The following is a 15,552-nucleotide window of genomic DNA, read 5'->3' as shown; positions in this document are numbered from 1 at the left end:
GTTTGTGTGATACCATCGTGTGGTTTGTGTGTGCCTCCAGCAAAAAGTTACATCGGGTGGCAGTGGTGGAGCTAGGGGGAGTTGTTGAGGGAGCGTGTCGGTGTGTGTGGGTGTGTGGGGAGCGGTAGTGTCGTGGCTACCATGCGATGCAATGAACCTTTCTACCCGACTTCGATTTCCGCTCACGGCCAACACCAATGACGATGATCTAAATCGGTCCTGTGCCTCCCCTAGATCGACTCGGCCTCAAATGAGTACCTGGTGCAGTGTGTCAACATTGGCAATGAGACAAAGTTGGCCAGGCGTGGTGCTGGCCACACCACCCCCTCGTGTACCTTTTTCGGCCTTCATAGGCGCTACTCGCTAATCGCACTTGCCCCAACAGTCTATTCATGCTATATTGGGGATCTTTGTCTTTGGGTGAGTGTGGTGAGCGAGTGAGTGAATGAGTGAGCGTATGCGTGTTGGTGAATGATTGAGTGAGCGAGCGTGTGTGTGTGTGCCCCTAGCAAAGGCTAAGTCGGGTGGTGGAGGTGGAGCGGCGAGGGTGAGCATGCCGCCCGAGCTGGTGGACAACGTGATCGACCTTGAAGGCGTGCGCGGGGAGATGGACGCCGCCCTCGCCTCACTCCGTGAAGACCTCCTCAAGGGCGTGTCGTTGCGCACCGCCCCAGGTGCCACACTCACCCTCCCACCCGCCTAATCACTCATAACAAACTCACCCATCCGCCCGCTCACTCGTAACTCACCCGCTCACCCAGCCACTTACTGCGTATCTCCGTGTCTGCTTGTTCATGTCTTTGTGTCTGCGTGTCTGCGTGTCTCCGTGTCTCCGTGTCTGGCTTTAATTGGGAGGTAAATTAGACGCACATGTGCACAGTGCCCGTGTCTGCGCTGCCCGCGCCGCGCCACTTGGCACGCGTTTGCGTCGTTAATTAATGCTTAATTGCTGCGGTTATGCGGAGGGACATGGCTACGTGCGTATGTGTTTGGACGTGCGAGCGTGTGCGTGTGTCCGCTGTGAGTGTTCGTGTGCCCGCTGTGCATGTGTGCGTGTGTCTGTGTTCACCAACAGCTGCCTGTCAAAGGCTATACGGAGAATCTTCGTCTTTGTTGCGTGTCGTATTGTACTGTGCGTGTGCTTGGATGTGCTGCGAGCATGGGAGCCTTGCATAGTGTGCTGCGCTGGTTTATTGGCGTGTCGCATGCGTGTGCAGTGTGTCTGCCTCGTGCGTGCGTGGCACCACCGCGGCCGCTGCGCTCCCCGTTGGCGCTGCGCTGCGGCTGCGCTGCCGCGCGGTGTCTGTTACCTCCCTCTGGCTTTCCTGTCGCGCGCTGAAATCTTAACCTCATTTCCTCACGAGGAAATTCATCACTTCCACACCCCCCCCCCACCCCCCCGAGGGTGGAGGTGGTGGTGGTGGCCTCTCTGCCTGGATGTGCGCTGCGTGCGCACGTGTGTGTGTGTGGAATGGTGGCTCAGTGGTTGTCGCACTGCGCTACAAATCCAGTGAGCTGAGTTTGGCGTCGGTGGCGAGCGATGTTGGAACCAGTCCTAGTTTGAAGTAGTTTTAAATGAGTACCTGGCGCGGTGTGTAAACATTATCATTGGGGAGACAAAGGTGGCCAGGTGTGGTACTGGCCACCCAACCCCCTCAGAGGTGCACCGTGCTGGCCTTCAGAGGTGCTTGCTAATAACAGTTACCTCGACATTGTGTGCAGCCTCTGCAGGGGATCTTGATATGACCGATTTGTGTGTGCGAGTGTGTGCGAGTGTGTGCGAGTGTGTGCGAGTGTGTGCGAGTGTGTGCGAGTGTGTGCGAGTGTGTGCGAGTGTGTGCGATAGTGCAGCGGTTAATGCGCTGTGCTACGAATCTGACGACCCAGGTTCAGTTCCCGCTCACGGTCAACACCAGTGACGATTATCTGAACCGGTCCTGGGCCTCCCCTAGGTCGACTCAGCCTCAAATGAGTAGGTGCAGTGTGTAAACATTGTCACTGGGGAGACAAAGGCGGTCGGGCGTGGTGCTTGCCACCCACCCCCTCGTGCTGTCGGCCTTCATCGGTGCTCACTAACAGCACTTGCCTCAAACGTCTACTCAAGGCTATATGGGTGAGTGTGTTTAAGCATGTGAGTGTGTGTGAGTGAGCGTGTGTGAGTGAGCGAGCGTGCGTGCGTGCATGCGTGTGTGAGTGAGCGTGCGTGCGTGTGAGTGTTTGCTTGCGTGTGTGTGTGAGTGTGCCGAATCAAGGGCGGTAATCACAGCCCGGCACGCGAACGGATCGCTACACAGCCACCCGGCGCTCTCACTCCTCATCCTCCTCCTCCTCGCACGCAGCGCGCTCCCCCTCATCACTCCACTTTATAGAAACCAAAAGTCCCCGCCCCCGTTGTGTGACACGGTAATTGTAGTGGAGGCCGTCGCTTTGTCTCCACAGCTCGGTTTTGCCGTCTGAGCCCAAGGCATTTCCACCGACTCAAGCTCCGAACGATCCTCTCTCCCTCCCTCTCTCCCGCGCTGACCCTTCCACCTCCTCCCGCTCGCGTACGCACGCTCGCGCCCGGACGAGCGCGCGTACGCTTGCTCTCGCTGGTGGGAGCGTGCGTACCCGCTCGCGTACACGATGATTATCAGAATTAATCATTTTTACTTGTGGTATTGGCGCCATCATCGTTCTTGTAGCGCCAAGCTCTCATCGCGACGGAAGGGGCTGCTGTGTTCCAGACACAGCCACAATCGATTCGCAGCAGGGGCCGGTGGTATTGGCATGCGAGATCCCGGTTGGGTTGTGTGTACACATGGGGATGGTGTGCGCACACCAGGTGCAACCGTCAGTGCCCAGGCCACCACCGCTGAGGCCTCGGTTCGGATCCGGGTTTCAGCTGCAAGTTTGGCGATGCAGTTGATGCATACTCTCACATAGACTTGCACAGTGATCCGTATATTTACATAGAGGCCTGCAGAATCACAGAAAGACCCCGAGACTCACACCAACTGAGCCGTGATTAAACTGGGTATTCAAGTACAGTTGCAAGTTGATGGTCTCAGCCCGGTCGCCAATGATTGCACAAAAAAACCCATCATGTGAAATTTGTTTTCGTTAAATTGGCTGAATTCCATCTTTTATTGTTTACATACCAGGTTGAGTGCCATTGCTGTCATTGGCAGGGCAGGAGAGAATTGTTGCCCTGTACTTAGAGGTTTCTCTGTGATGTCCACATCCGCAGGCCGTTCCTTAACACAGGGCGGTGGCACTGCTCGGCGTGCGATGCGAGCAAAGCTCACGGTGGCCGTGCCCCGTATCACCTGATGCTCACTGGTGGTGGCGTGGTACAAAAATAGTACAGCCACAACTCGGCACCGTCCCCACCCAGCACCCTCCCCACCCAGCACCCTCCCCACCCACACCCTCCCCACCCAGCACCCTCCCCACCCACACCGTCCCCACCCAGCACCCTCCCCACCCAGCACCCTCCCCACCCACACCCTCCCCACCCAGCACCGTCCCCACCCAGCACCCTCCCCACCCACACCGTCTCCACCCAGCACCCTCCCCACCCAGCACCGTCTCCACCCAGCACCCTCCCCACCCACACCGTCCCCACCCAGCACCCTCCCCACCCACACCGTCCCCACCCAGCACCCTCCCCACCCAGCACCCTCCCCACCCAGCACCGTCTCCACCCAGCACCCTCCCCACCCACACGTCCCCACCCAGCACCCTCCCCACCCACACCGTTCCCACCCAGCACCCTCCCCACCCACACCGTCCCCACCCACACCCTCCCCACCCAGCACCCTCCCCACCCAGCACCGTCTCCACCCAGCAGCCTCCCCACCCAGCACCGTCCCCACCCAGCAGCGTCCCCACCCAGCACCGTCCCCACCCAGCAGCGTCCCCACCCAGCACCGTTTCCACCCAGCACCGTCTCCACCCAGCAGCGTCCCCACCCAGCAGCGTCCCCACCCAGCACCCTCCCCACCCACACCCTCCCCACCCAGCACCCTCCCCACCCACACCCTCCCCACCCAGCACCCTCCCCACCCAGCACCGTCTCCACCCAGCACCCTCCCCACCCAGCACCGTCCCCACCCAGCAGCGTCCCCACCCAGCACCGTCCCCACCCAGCACCGTCCCCACCCAGCAGCGTCCCCACCCAGCACCGTCTCCACCCAGCACCGTCTCCACCCAGCAGCGTCTCCACCCAGCAGCGTCCCCACCCAGCACCCTCCCCACCCAGCACCCTCCCCACCCAGCACCGTCTCCACCCAGCACCGTCTCCACCCAGCACCCTCCCCACCCAGCACCGTCTCCACCCAGCACCCTCCCCACCCAGCACCGTCCCCACCCAGCAGCGTCCCCACCCAGCACTGTCCCCACCCAGCACCGTCTCCACCCAGCACCCTCCCCACCCAGCACCGTCCCCACCCAGCAGCGTCCCCACCCAGCACCCTCCCCACCCAGCACCGTCCCCACCCAGCAGCGTCCCCACCCAGCAGCGTCCCCACCCAGCACCGTCTCCACCCAGCACCGTCCCCACCCAGCACCGTCCCCACCCAGCACCCTCCCCACCCAGCACCCTCCCCACCCAGCTGCGTCCCCACCCAGCACCCTCCCCACCCACACCGTCTCCACCCAGCACCCTCCCCACCCAGCACCGTCTCCACCCAGCACCGTCTCCACCCAGCACCCTCCCCACCCAGCACCCTCCCCACCCACACCGTCCCCACCCAGCACCCTCCCCACCCACACCGTCCCCACCCAGCACCCTCCCCACCCAGCACCCTCCCCACCCAGCACCCTCCCCACCCAGCACCCTCCCCACCCAGCACCGTCCCCACCCAGCACCCTCCCCACCCAGCACCCTCCCCACCCAGCACCCTCCCCACCCAGCACCGTCCCCACCCAGCACCGTCCCCACCCAGCACCCTCCCCACCCAGCACCCTCCCCACCCAGCACCGTCTCCACCCAGCACCCTCCCCACCCACACCGTCTCCACCCAGCACCCTCCCCACCCAGCACCCTCCCCACCCAGCACCGTCTCCACCCAGCACCCTCCCCACCCACACCGTCCCCACCCAGCACCCTCCCCACCCAGCACCCTCCCCACCCAGCACCGTCTCCACCCAGCACCCTCCCCACCCAGCACCGTCTCCACCCAGCACCCTCCCCACCCAGCACCGTCCCCACCCAGCACCCTCCCCATCCAGCACCCTCCCCACCCAGCACCCTCCCCACCCAGCACCCTCCCCACCCACACCGTCCCCACCCAGCACCCTCCCCACCCAGCACCCTCCCCACCCACACCGTCCCCACCCAGCACCCTCCCCACCCAGCACCGTCCCCACCCTGCACCGTCCCCACCCAGCACCCTCCCCACCCACACCGTCCCCACCCAGCACCCTCCCCACCCACACCGTTCCCACCCAGCACCCTCCCCACCCAGCACCGTCTCCACCCAGCACCCTCCCCACCCAGCACCGTCTCCACCCAGCACCCTCCCCACCCAGCACCGTCTCCACCCTGCACCGTCCCCACCCAGCACCCTCCCCACCCACACCGTCCCCACCCAGCACCCACCCCACCCACACCGTCCCCACCCAGCACCCTCCCCACCCACACCGTCCCCACCCAGCACCCTCCCCACCCACACCGTCCCCACCCAGCACCCTCCCCACCCAGCACCGTCTCCACCCAGCACCCTCCCCACCCACACCGTCCCCACCCAGCACCCTCCCCACCCACACCCTCCCCACCCAGTACCCTCCCCACCCAGCACCGTCTCCACCCAGCACCCTCCCCACCCAGCACCGTCTCCACCCAGCACCGTCTCCACCCAGCACCCTCCCCACCCAGCACCGTCTCCACCCAGCACCGTCTCCACCCAGCACCCTCCCCACCCACACCGTTCCCACCCAGCACCCTCCCCACCCACACCGTCCCCACCCACACCCTCCCCACCCAGCACCCTCCCCACCCAGCACCATCTCCACCCAGCACCCTCCCCACCCAGCAGGGTCCCCACCCAGCACCGTCCCCACCCAGCACCGTCTCCACCCAGCACCCTCCCCACCCAGCACCGTCTCCACCCAGCACCCTCCCCACCCAGCACCCTCCCCACCCACACCATCCCCACCCAGCACCCTCCCCACCCAGCACCCTCCCCACCCAGCACCCTCCCCACCCAGCACCGTCTCCACCCAGCACCCTCCCCACCCAGCACCGTCTCCACCCAGCACCCTCCCCACCCAGCTCCGTCTCCACCCAGCACCCTCCCCACCCAGCACCGTCTCCACCCAGCACCCTCCCCACCCACACCGTCCCCACCCAGCACCGTCCCCACCCAGCAGCGTCCCCACCCAGCACCGTCCCCACCCAGCAGGGTCCCCACCCTGCACCCTCCCCACCCAGCACCGTCCCCACCCAGCACCGTCCCCACCCAGCACCCTCCCCACCCACACCGTCCCCACCCAGCACCGTCCCCACCCAGCAGCGTCCCCACCCAGCACCGTCCCCACCCAGCAGGGTCCCCACCCAGCACCCTCCCCACCCAGCACTGTCCCCACCCAGCACCGTCTCCACCCAGCACCGTCCCCACCCAGCACCGTCCCCACCCAGCAGCGTCCCCACCCAGCACCGTCCCCACCCAGCAGGGTCCCCACCCAGCACCGTCCCCACCCAGCACCGTCCCCACCCAGCACCGTCCCCACCCAGCACCGTCCCCACCCAGCACCGTCCCCACCCAGCACCGTCCCCACCCAGCACCGTCCCCACCCAGCACCCTCCCCACCCAGCACCGTCCCCACCCAGCAGCGTCCCCACCCAGCACCGTCCCCACCCAGCACCGTCCCCACCCAGCACCGTCCCCACCCAGCACCCTCCCCACCCAGCACCCTCCCCACCCAGCACCGTCCCCACCCAGCACCCTCCCCACCCAGCACCGTCCTCACCCAGCAGCGTCCCCACCCAGCACCGTCCCCACCCAGCAGGGTCCCCACCCTGCACCCTCCCCACCCAGCACCCTCCCCACCCAGCACCGTCCCCACCCAGCACCATCCCCACCCAGCACCGTCCCCACCCAGCATCGTCCCCACCCTGCACCCTCCCCACCCAGCACCCTCCCCACCCAGCACCGTCCCCACCCAGCACCCTCCCCACCCAGCACCCTCCCCACCCAGCACCCTCCCCACCCAGCACCGTCCCCACCCAGCAGCGTCCCCACCCAGCACCATCCCCACCCAGCACCGTCCCCACCCAGCACCGTCCCCACCCAGCACCCTCCCCACCCAGCACCGTCCCCACCCAGCAGCGTCCCCACCCAGCACCGTCCCCACCCAGCACCGTCCCCACCCAGCACCATCCCCACCCAGCACCGTCCCCACCCAGCATCATCCCCACCCAGCACCGTCCCCACCCAGCACCGTCCCCACCCAGCACCGTCCCCACCCAGCACCGTCCCCACCCAGCACCGTCCCCACCCAGCACCGTCCCCACCCAGCAGCGTCCCCACCCAGCACCGTCCCCACCCAGCACCGTCCCCACCCAGCACCGTCCCCACCCAGCACCGTCCCCACCCAGCAGCGTCCCCACCCAGCACCGTCCCCACCCAGCAGGGTCCCCACCCTGCACCCTCCCCACCCAGCACCCTCCCCACCCAGCACCCTCCCCACCCAGCACCGTCCCCACCCAGCAGCGTCCCCACCCAGCACCCTCCCCACCCAGCACCCTCCCCACCCAGCACCCTCCCCACCCAGCACCGTCCCCACCCAGCACCGTCCCCACCCAGCAGCGTCCCCACCCAGCACCGTCCCCACCCAGCAGGGTCCCCACCCTGCACCCTCCCCACCCAGCACCGTCCCCACCCAGCACCCTCCCCACCCAGCACCGTCCCCACCCAGCAGCGTCCCCACCCAGCACCCTCCCCACCCAGCACCCTCCCCACCCAGCACCGTCCCCACCCAGCACCGTCCCCACCCAGCAGCGTCCCCACCCAGCACCGTCCCCACCCAGCAGGGTCCCCACCCTGCACCCTCCCCACCCAGCACCGTCCCCACCCAGCAGCGTCCCCACCCAGCACCGTCCCCACCCAGCAGGGTCCCCACCCAGCACCCTCCCCACCCAGCACCCTCCCCACCCAGCACCGTCCCCACCCAGCACCGTCCCCACCCTGCACCGTCCCCACCCAGCACCGTCCCCACCCAGCACCGTCCCCACCCAGCACCGTCCCCACCCAGGACCGTCCCCACCCAGCACCGTCCCCACCCAGCACCCTCCCCACCCAGCACCGTCCCCACCCAGCACCCTCCCCACCCAGCACCGTCCCCACCCAGCACCCTCCCCACCCAGCACCGTCCCCACCCAGCACCCTCCCCACCCAGCACCGTCCCCACCCAGCACCGTCCCCACCCAGCACCGTCCCCACCCAGCACCGTCCCCACCCAGCACCCTCCCCACCCAGCACCGTCCCCACCCAGCACCCTCTCCACCCAGCACCGTCCCCACCCAGCACCCTCCCCACCCAGCACCGTCCCCACCCAGCACCCTCCCCACCCAGCACCGTCCCCACCCAGCACCGTCCCCACCCAGCACCGTCCCCACCCAGCACCGTCCCCACCCAGCACCCTCCCCACCCAGCACCGTCCCCACCCAGCACCCTCCCCACCCAGCACCGTCCCCACCCAGCACCCTCCCCACCCAGCACCGTCCCCACCCAGCACCCTCCCCACCCAGCACCGTCCCCACCCAGCACCGTCCCCACCCAGCACCGTCCCCACCCAGCACCGTCCCCACCCTGCACAGGCTGAAATGGGGGTATGGGGGGGGGGATATGGGGGTGGGGGATGGGGGTGGGGGTGGGCGGCAGTGTCTGGCCGCTGCTGCGGCCGCCGCTGCGTTGACGCGGAGCACCTGGGCTGGTGTGGAGTGCGGCGTTTATTTGTGTGAGCAGCCCTGGGGGCTCGTGGTGAGTGTTGGTGAGGGGTGATGGTGGGTGATGGTATGTGTGTGGTGAGCAATGGCACACGGTGGTGAGTGAGGGTGGTGGGTGATGGTGTGAGATGGGAGATGGTGTATGATGATGTGTGTTTGGGTGATGGTGAGCGATGATGGTGATGATGATATGTGAGTGATAGTTAGGACTTAATTGCAGCTGGGTCTGTCTGGGTCAGTGACCCAGATAATAGTTCTGCATCCAGCACACCACATCCACTATATCTCCCCTCGCTATAACCGTGGCTACGACTAAGTCACGTGCCACCCACTCCAGTCTACCAGCCACCCTGAACATATTCGGTGAGAAACTAAGCTCTGCGTGTAGTGGTGAGAGATCGTGAGTATCCTGTGCCCTCACCAGGCGCGCTGGACCACATTGCCGTGGTGACCGCAGAGGGCAGAGTTCCGCTCAAGCAGATCGGTCATGTGACTGTGCGCTCACCCAGCCTGCTCGTGGTCAACATGGCTGCCTGCCCACAGGTGTGTACATGAGGTGTGTGTACGTGTGTGTACTCGTGGGGTGTGCGTGTACTCGGGGTGTGTGTACACAGGGGGCGTTTGTGTGTGTGGTTACATGTGCATGACTGTGATGTTTACATATGTGGTGTGTACATGGGGAGTGTAATTGTATACATGTGGCGTTTGTTTTTGCCAATGGTGTGTGACAGGGTTAGTGGGGTGTGTGATATGACCCTGTGTGTGGTGTGTGTACCTGGGAGGTGTGTACCTTGGGAGGTGTTTACACGTGTGCTGTATTCACTTGTGTGGTGTGTAAATGTGCGTGTGTATAAATTGGATGTGTACCTGGGGTGTGCGCACGGGATGTGTACACTTGCATCATCATCACTCACGGTCTGTGTGAGTGAGGCATCGTCACTCACTGCCACGTGCCAGTCCTCTATAAAGTCCCCTTTGCTGCGACGTGGGCTGCGGGGAGGGGGGCTGTGTCTAGACACGGTGAGCAGGTATCCCCTTGGGGAGGGGGCACTCTCCGTGAACCCCTTCCTCACCCCCTCTCTGCCCCACCCCCACCACGCTTCCGCACTCTGAGATGCCCGGTAATTTTCTACCAATTTGTGTGCTGTAACACAGCGTGCGCGTGTGTGTGGTGCGTGTGTGTGCTCGCGTGTGTGTGCGTGCTTGTGTGTGCTAGCGCGTGTGTGTGCAAGTGTGATTGTGTGTGCGTGTGTGTGTGCCTGTGTGTGTGTGCGTGCGTGTGTATTTTTCAGTGTGATTGTGTGTGTGTGTGTGCGTGCATGTGTATTTTTCAGTGTGATTGTGTGTGTGTATTTTTCAGTGTGATTGTGTGTGTGTGTGTGCGTGCATGTGTATTTTTCAGTGTGAATGTGTGTGTGTATTTTTCAGTGTGATTGTGTGTGTGTATTTTTCAGTGTGATTGTGTGTGTGTGTGTGCGTGCATCTGTATTTTTCAGTGTGAATGTGTGTGTGTATTTTTCAGTGTGATTGTGTATTCCCACGTTTAAGTGCGCGTATGCACGCGCATGTGCGTATACATGCATAGCAGTGAGCGGTGGCACAGTGCTTAGTGCACTGCACTTCAACCCAGCAACCCGAGTTTGATTCCCACTCACGACCATCATCACTGACAAATATCTGGACCAGTTATGGGCCTCCCCTAGGTCGACTCAGCCTCCAATGAGCACGTGGTGCGATGTGTAAACATAATCACTGGAGAGACGAATGTGGCTGGGTGTGGTGCTGGCCACATCAACACCTCGTGCACCGTGCCGGCCTTAATAGACGCTGTTCGCTAACAGCACTTGCCTCAAGAGTCTCCGTGCACGGCTTGAAGAAGTTTGAGTGAAACGTCGTCGAGCGTCGGTGTTGACTTGCGTCGTGAGACGTCTCGAGCCACCATCTGTGGGGCACAGCAGGAGCCTTATTGGTCGGCGTTTGATGAATACACAGGCCACGTACAAGTATTGTCTGTGTGAACGTGACAGTCGTGTCAGGTGGTGGAGGATTAATGGTAATAATTGTCACAAAACTACGATCCCGTGACCGAATCCAAACACAAATACGGATTGTAAACGGGTGATCTTTGTCTTTGTGTGTGAGCGCGTTCATGTTGTGTGTGCGTGAGTACACGTATTCGAGTGTGTGTCCTTGTGTGTGTTATGAGTAATCATGCGAATGTGCGTGCGTGCGCGTGCGTGTCTAGTGAGCGCACAAGTGTGCGCGTGTGTTTGTGTTGTGAGTAATGGTGTAAGTGTGCGAGCGGGTGTGTAAGCGTGCGAGCGGGTGTGTATTTGTGTTGGGGCTGTGTATGCGTGTCGCGTGACTGTGCTCGCGCGTGTTTGTTGGAGTTAGCCTTGGAGTCGTGGGGGCCGTGTGCCGATGATGGATGTAGTGGCTGGTGGGTGGCGGGCGGGGGGGCGGGCAGTGGGAGTCAGTGACTCCCAAAGCAATTCAGGGGAGTCATGGGTTAAGGGGAGCAAGGGGATGAATGGAGAGGTGCCCAACCTTGTGAGTGAAAGCCAGAGCAGCGTTGTGATCGCACTTTCATCTTCACCCAACTGAGGTCCCTGTGCTGCTGTCCCTGTGCTGCTGCCCCTGTGCTGCTGCGCCTGTGCTGCTGCCCATGTGCTGCTGCCCCGGTGTTGCAGGCAACGGAAGCCGCTGTGCAGGCGATCCGCACAAGTGGCATGAACCTTAACCCGGAAGTGGATGGCGACATTATCCGTGTGCCAGTGCCCAAGTGAGTGTCCATGCTGGGATGGGTTGAATGCATTAGTGAATGGGTGGTTGAATGAGTTGAGGGGTGAGTGTCTGTGTTTTGGGGGTGAGCGTGTGTTAGGCTGTTGGTGTGTTGGACTGTGAGTGTGCGCGTGTGCAAAGTGGTTAGCGCACTCCGCTTTGAACTTGACTAGTCTGATTCACGCTCGCGGCCAACATTGGTGGCCAATATCTGAACTGGTCCTTGGCCTTCATCTTAAATAAGTATTTGGTGCGGTGTATAAACTTCAGCATTGGGGAGACAAGTGGCTGGGGGTGGTGCTGACCAGCCAGCCCCTCGTGTGCCATGCCAGCCCTTAAAAGTTGCTCAGTACCGGCATTTGCCCCAACAGCCTGTTAGAGGCCGTACAGGGGGTGTGAATGCGTCAGGGCCATTCTACGTCCGTAGGAGTCGTGGCGGTCGTGTGGAGCGAGTGTGCGGGCAGTGCTCCCCGGTAACCTGCGGCCCCCTGTGCCTCCCAGGGTGACGCGCGAGCATCGTGAGAACCTGGCGCGTGTGGCCAAGCAGCTGGGCACGCGCTGCAAGGACGCACTGCGCTCCGTGCGGAACGCGGCCGTGACTCGCGCGCGTCGAGCACGTGATTCTGTCTCCGACGACGTCATCCGGCTCGTCGAGAAGCAGGTGGGGCCGGTGGGGCCGGAGGGGCCGGAGGGGCCGGAGGGGCCGGAGGGGCCGGAGGGGCTCTCGGGAGTTTCATGTAGTGGATTTTAGGAACATTTAGAATGATTGAATTGTGTAATAGTTTCACACGTCTTCGTGCCAACGCAAGTGATGTCACCTGTGACGCCACTTTTGGTGGAAAAAGTGCGGATGTGACACCACGTGAGTGACGTCACTTCCGGCACGTCTTATTTTTGGCTCAACCCAGACAAATGTCTTTTTGGATCGTCTGGAATTTCCTGTCTAGATCTTGAATTTCCATATTTTTCATAATCTAAAAATTGGGCCTAGATAGGAAATTTCGTACTCTCCGTGTGCCCCTAATTCCACCTCTCCCCACGTGCCAACATCTCCCCGTGCATCCCCAATATACCACCCGTGGCCCTACACATGCCCTCCCATGCCTCTGTTCCCCGCGCGTCCCTTTGCGCCCCCTCCGACCCCCTTCGTCCCCCCGTACCCCCTCATGCCTCCGGCCCCAGCGTGCGTGTGAAACAGTTCTCCCTCCCCGGGTCTGTAAACCATCTGCCTTGGCTGCCCCCCCCGCCCGCCCCCACCCCCGTGCCACGGAGCGACGGCCGCTCTGCCCGTAATTGTAAACCCGAGGAAGGAAATGTTTAAGTTTGAAAAACAATAGCGGCGTTTTGGGCCTCTCGGGCGAGCGAGCGAGCGGGGGTGTGAGAGGGGACGGGGGGCGGGGCACCCTGTTTGGGTTTTGAACGCACGCACATGCTGCCCCCGCCTCGCACGGACCCCCCGGGCCTTGCGCCCGTGGGCAGCGCCGGGGAAAGGGCAGAGGCAGTGGAAGGGGCAGCGGATGGAGAAGGGGCCAATGGCGTCGATTGGCTCGCCGCTGGTGTGGCCCAACATGGGTCAGTGCCTCGGTGCAGCGACATCATCGTTGCCATCACCATCACGACTAGCATCATAATCACCAAAGGTCCCCTGTATAGTCGACACAGGTTGTTCGGGCAAGTGCTGTTAGTGAGCCCCTATCAAGTCTGGCACGACTTAAAGTGGGTGGCCAGAACCATACCCAGCCGCCTTTGTCTCCCTAGTGGCAATGTTTAAACATTGCATCAAGTACTCCTTTGAGGCTGAATCGACCTTGTGGAGGCCCAGGACTGGTTCAAAGAACCGTCCCTGTTATTGGCCGTAAGCGGGATTCAAACTCAGGTTGTCAGGTTCATAGCACAGTGCGCTAACCACTGGACCACCACTCATCACCATTATCACTAGCATTGTCCTCAACATCGCTACCATCTTCACTATCACCATCATCGCCACCACCTTCACTGTCGTCACCACCATCATTGTCATCGCTGTCATCATTATCAGAATTGTCACATTGGGTTTGTGGATTTTATGGCATCCAGCCCTAGCCTTAACCTCATGCCCCATTTGATCCCCACCACCCCCAGATTCAGCAGATGGCGGACGAGACGAGCGACGAGGTGGATCGGCTTGTCGTCGCAAAAACCAAGGAGTTGCTGGGCTGAGCCACGTGGGGAGGGGGGCCGCTCATGCCTCCACCCCGGAGTGGAACGGGGGAGGGCAGGGGCCCTCCAGCCTGAGTCTACATGGCAAGACCTCTTACGTCGGGGCCCCCTGTAGCCTGCGCTCCCACGGCAGGGCCGGGGACCCCACAAACTAATCTTTCCTATGGACTTGCTCCAGGTGTGCCCCCCACTGCCCGTGTGCCAAGATTTTATTTGCCAGGACTCTACTAGTGTGCGTGCGCGTGTACGAGTGTGTGTGCGCGCACGTGTGCGTGCGTGTGCGTCTGCCCCCTGGGCCGTGTAACCGGAGTGCCTCGTGTGGTGACGGCTCGGAACGGAATCTTGCCGTCACCGCGCGTGGCGCTCGGCACGTGCCATGCGGAGACGGAGCCGTGTTTGGATTAATCAGGGCGGAATGCGGCGCGGGGAGACGTTTGCTCACCTGGTGAGCGCATGAGCCCCGTGCCTCCACATGGGGCCGAGGTTCCACCATGCTCACCCTGCGCGTGCAGCGCCGCGTGCACCACGCTACGAATCCAGCGATTTGTATTTGATCGCTGCACATGGCCAACGTCAGTGGTGGATGTCTGAACCGAGCCTCTACTAAGTAGACTTAAATGCGTATCTAGGGCAGGGTATAAACATCAGCACTGAGGACGTAAATGCGGCCAGGGGTGGTGTTGATCACACCACCCCCTCGTGCGCTGTGCCAGTCTTCATAGGTCCTTGTTAATTAGAACTTGCCCCAACAGTATGGTCGGGCTATAAGGGAGATCTTTGCAATTGTATAATTGTGGGTGTATGCCCACACTGTGTACACGTCTAGCACAAACACACATACACACGGTGCACACCACACAATGCAGGAGGGAGTTCGTGTGTGTATGATTGTGTGCGTGCGCGCTCAGCGTGGAGGTCTCGGAGTGGGCACCATTTCTATTTTTACTCGGACTTCCCGTACCCCCCCCCCCCCAGCCTTGACGTGACGTCACCCAAGGTTAATTAGCGGCGCTAATTGCTCTAAATGTGGACTCGAGATATAAATACCGCGAGCATGTGAACCCTGCGTCCGGCTCAATGTGTCATGTGGGTTGATTCAGGTGTGTTCACCTGGTGTGTGTGTGTGGGTCACGTGGGCTGATTCAGGTGTGTTCACCTGGTGTGTGTGTGGGTCACGTGGACTGGCTCAGGTGTGTTCACCTGGTGTGGGTCACGTGGGCTGATTTAGGGGTGTTCACCTGGTGTGTGTGTGTGGGTCACGTGGGCTGATTTAGGTGTGTTCACCTGGTGTGTGTGAGTCACGTGGGCTGGTTCAGGTGTGTTCACCTGGGGTGTGTGTTGTCACGTGGACTGGTTCAGGTGTGTTCACCTGGTGTGTGTGGGTCACGTGGGCTGATTTAGGCGTGTTCACCTGGTGTGTGTGTGTGGGTCACGTGGGCTGGGTCAGCTGGAGCCACTCGGCTCCACGTGGAGCGAGACGCGGCTCCCCGCGCCGCGTCTCTCACAATAAACGCGGCGCGCGGAGCCGCGATCTCGCTCCCCGCTGCGCTTATTGCTACAGCGCAGCGACGCGTGGCGGCGGGGGAGGGGATCCAGGGGGCGGGGGAGCGGGTGCCCCCCTCCTCCTCCCCCCTCGTCCC

At 62.6% G+C, this 15,552-nt stretch overlaps 1 protein-coding gene across 2 annotated transcripts in view; it reads left to right on the top strand.

The window, feature by feature from the left end:
* MRRF (mitochondrial ribosome recycling factor) overlaps window positions 1–14,973 on the top strand; it is a 37,252-nt gene extending 22,279 nt beyond the window's left edge. For both annotated transcript variants that reach the window (XM_078603131.1, XM_078603130.1), the window contains exons 3-7: window positions 510–674; window positions 9,357–9,475; window positions 11,623–11,714; window positions 12,215–12,374; window positions 13,835–14,973. In XM_078603131.1, coding sequence (XP_078459257.1) covers window positions 510–674; window positions 9,357–9,475; window positions 11,623–11,714; window positions 12,215–12,374; window positions 13,835–13,912 — 614 coding nt within the window. In that variant the 3' untranslated portion in view covers window positions 13,913–14,973. The remainder of the gene's footprint in view (window positions 1–509; window positions 675–9,356; window positions 9,476–11,622; window positions 11,715–12,214; window positions 12,375–13,834) is intronic.
* Window positions 14,974–15,552: the final 579 nt, after the last annotated feature.

Source organism: Lampetra planeri, chromosome 20, assembly GCF_965212315.1.
Source record: "Lampetra planeri chromosome 20, kcLamPlan1.2.h2, whole genome shotgun sequence".
Taxonomy (NCBI): Eukaryota; Metazoa; Chordata; class Hyperoartia; order Petromyzontiformes; family Petromyzontidae; genus Lampetra; species Lampetra planeri.
This window is presented reverse-complemented; position numbering and strand designations above follow the sequence as displayed.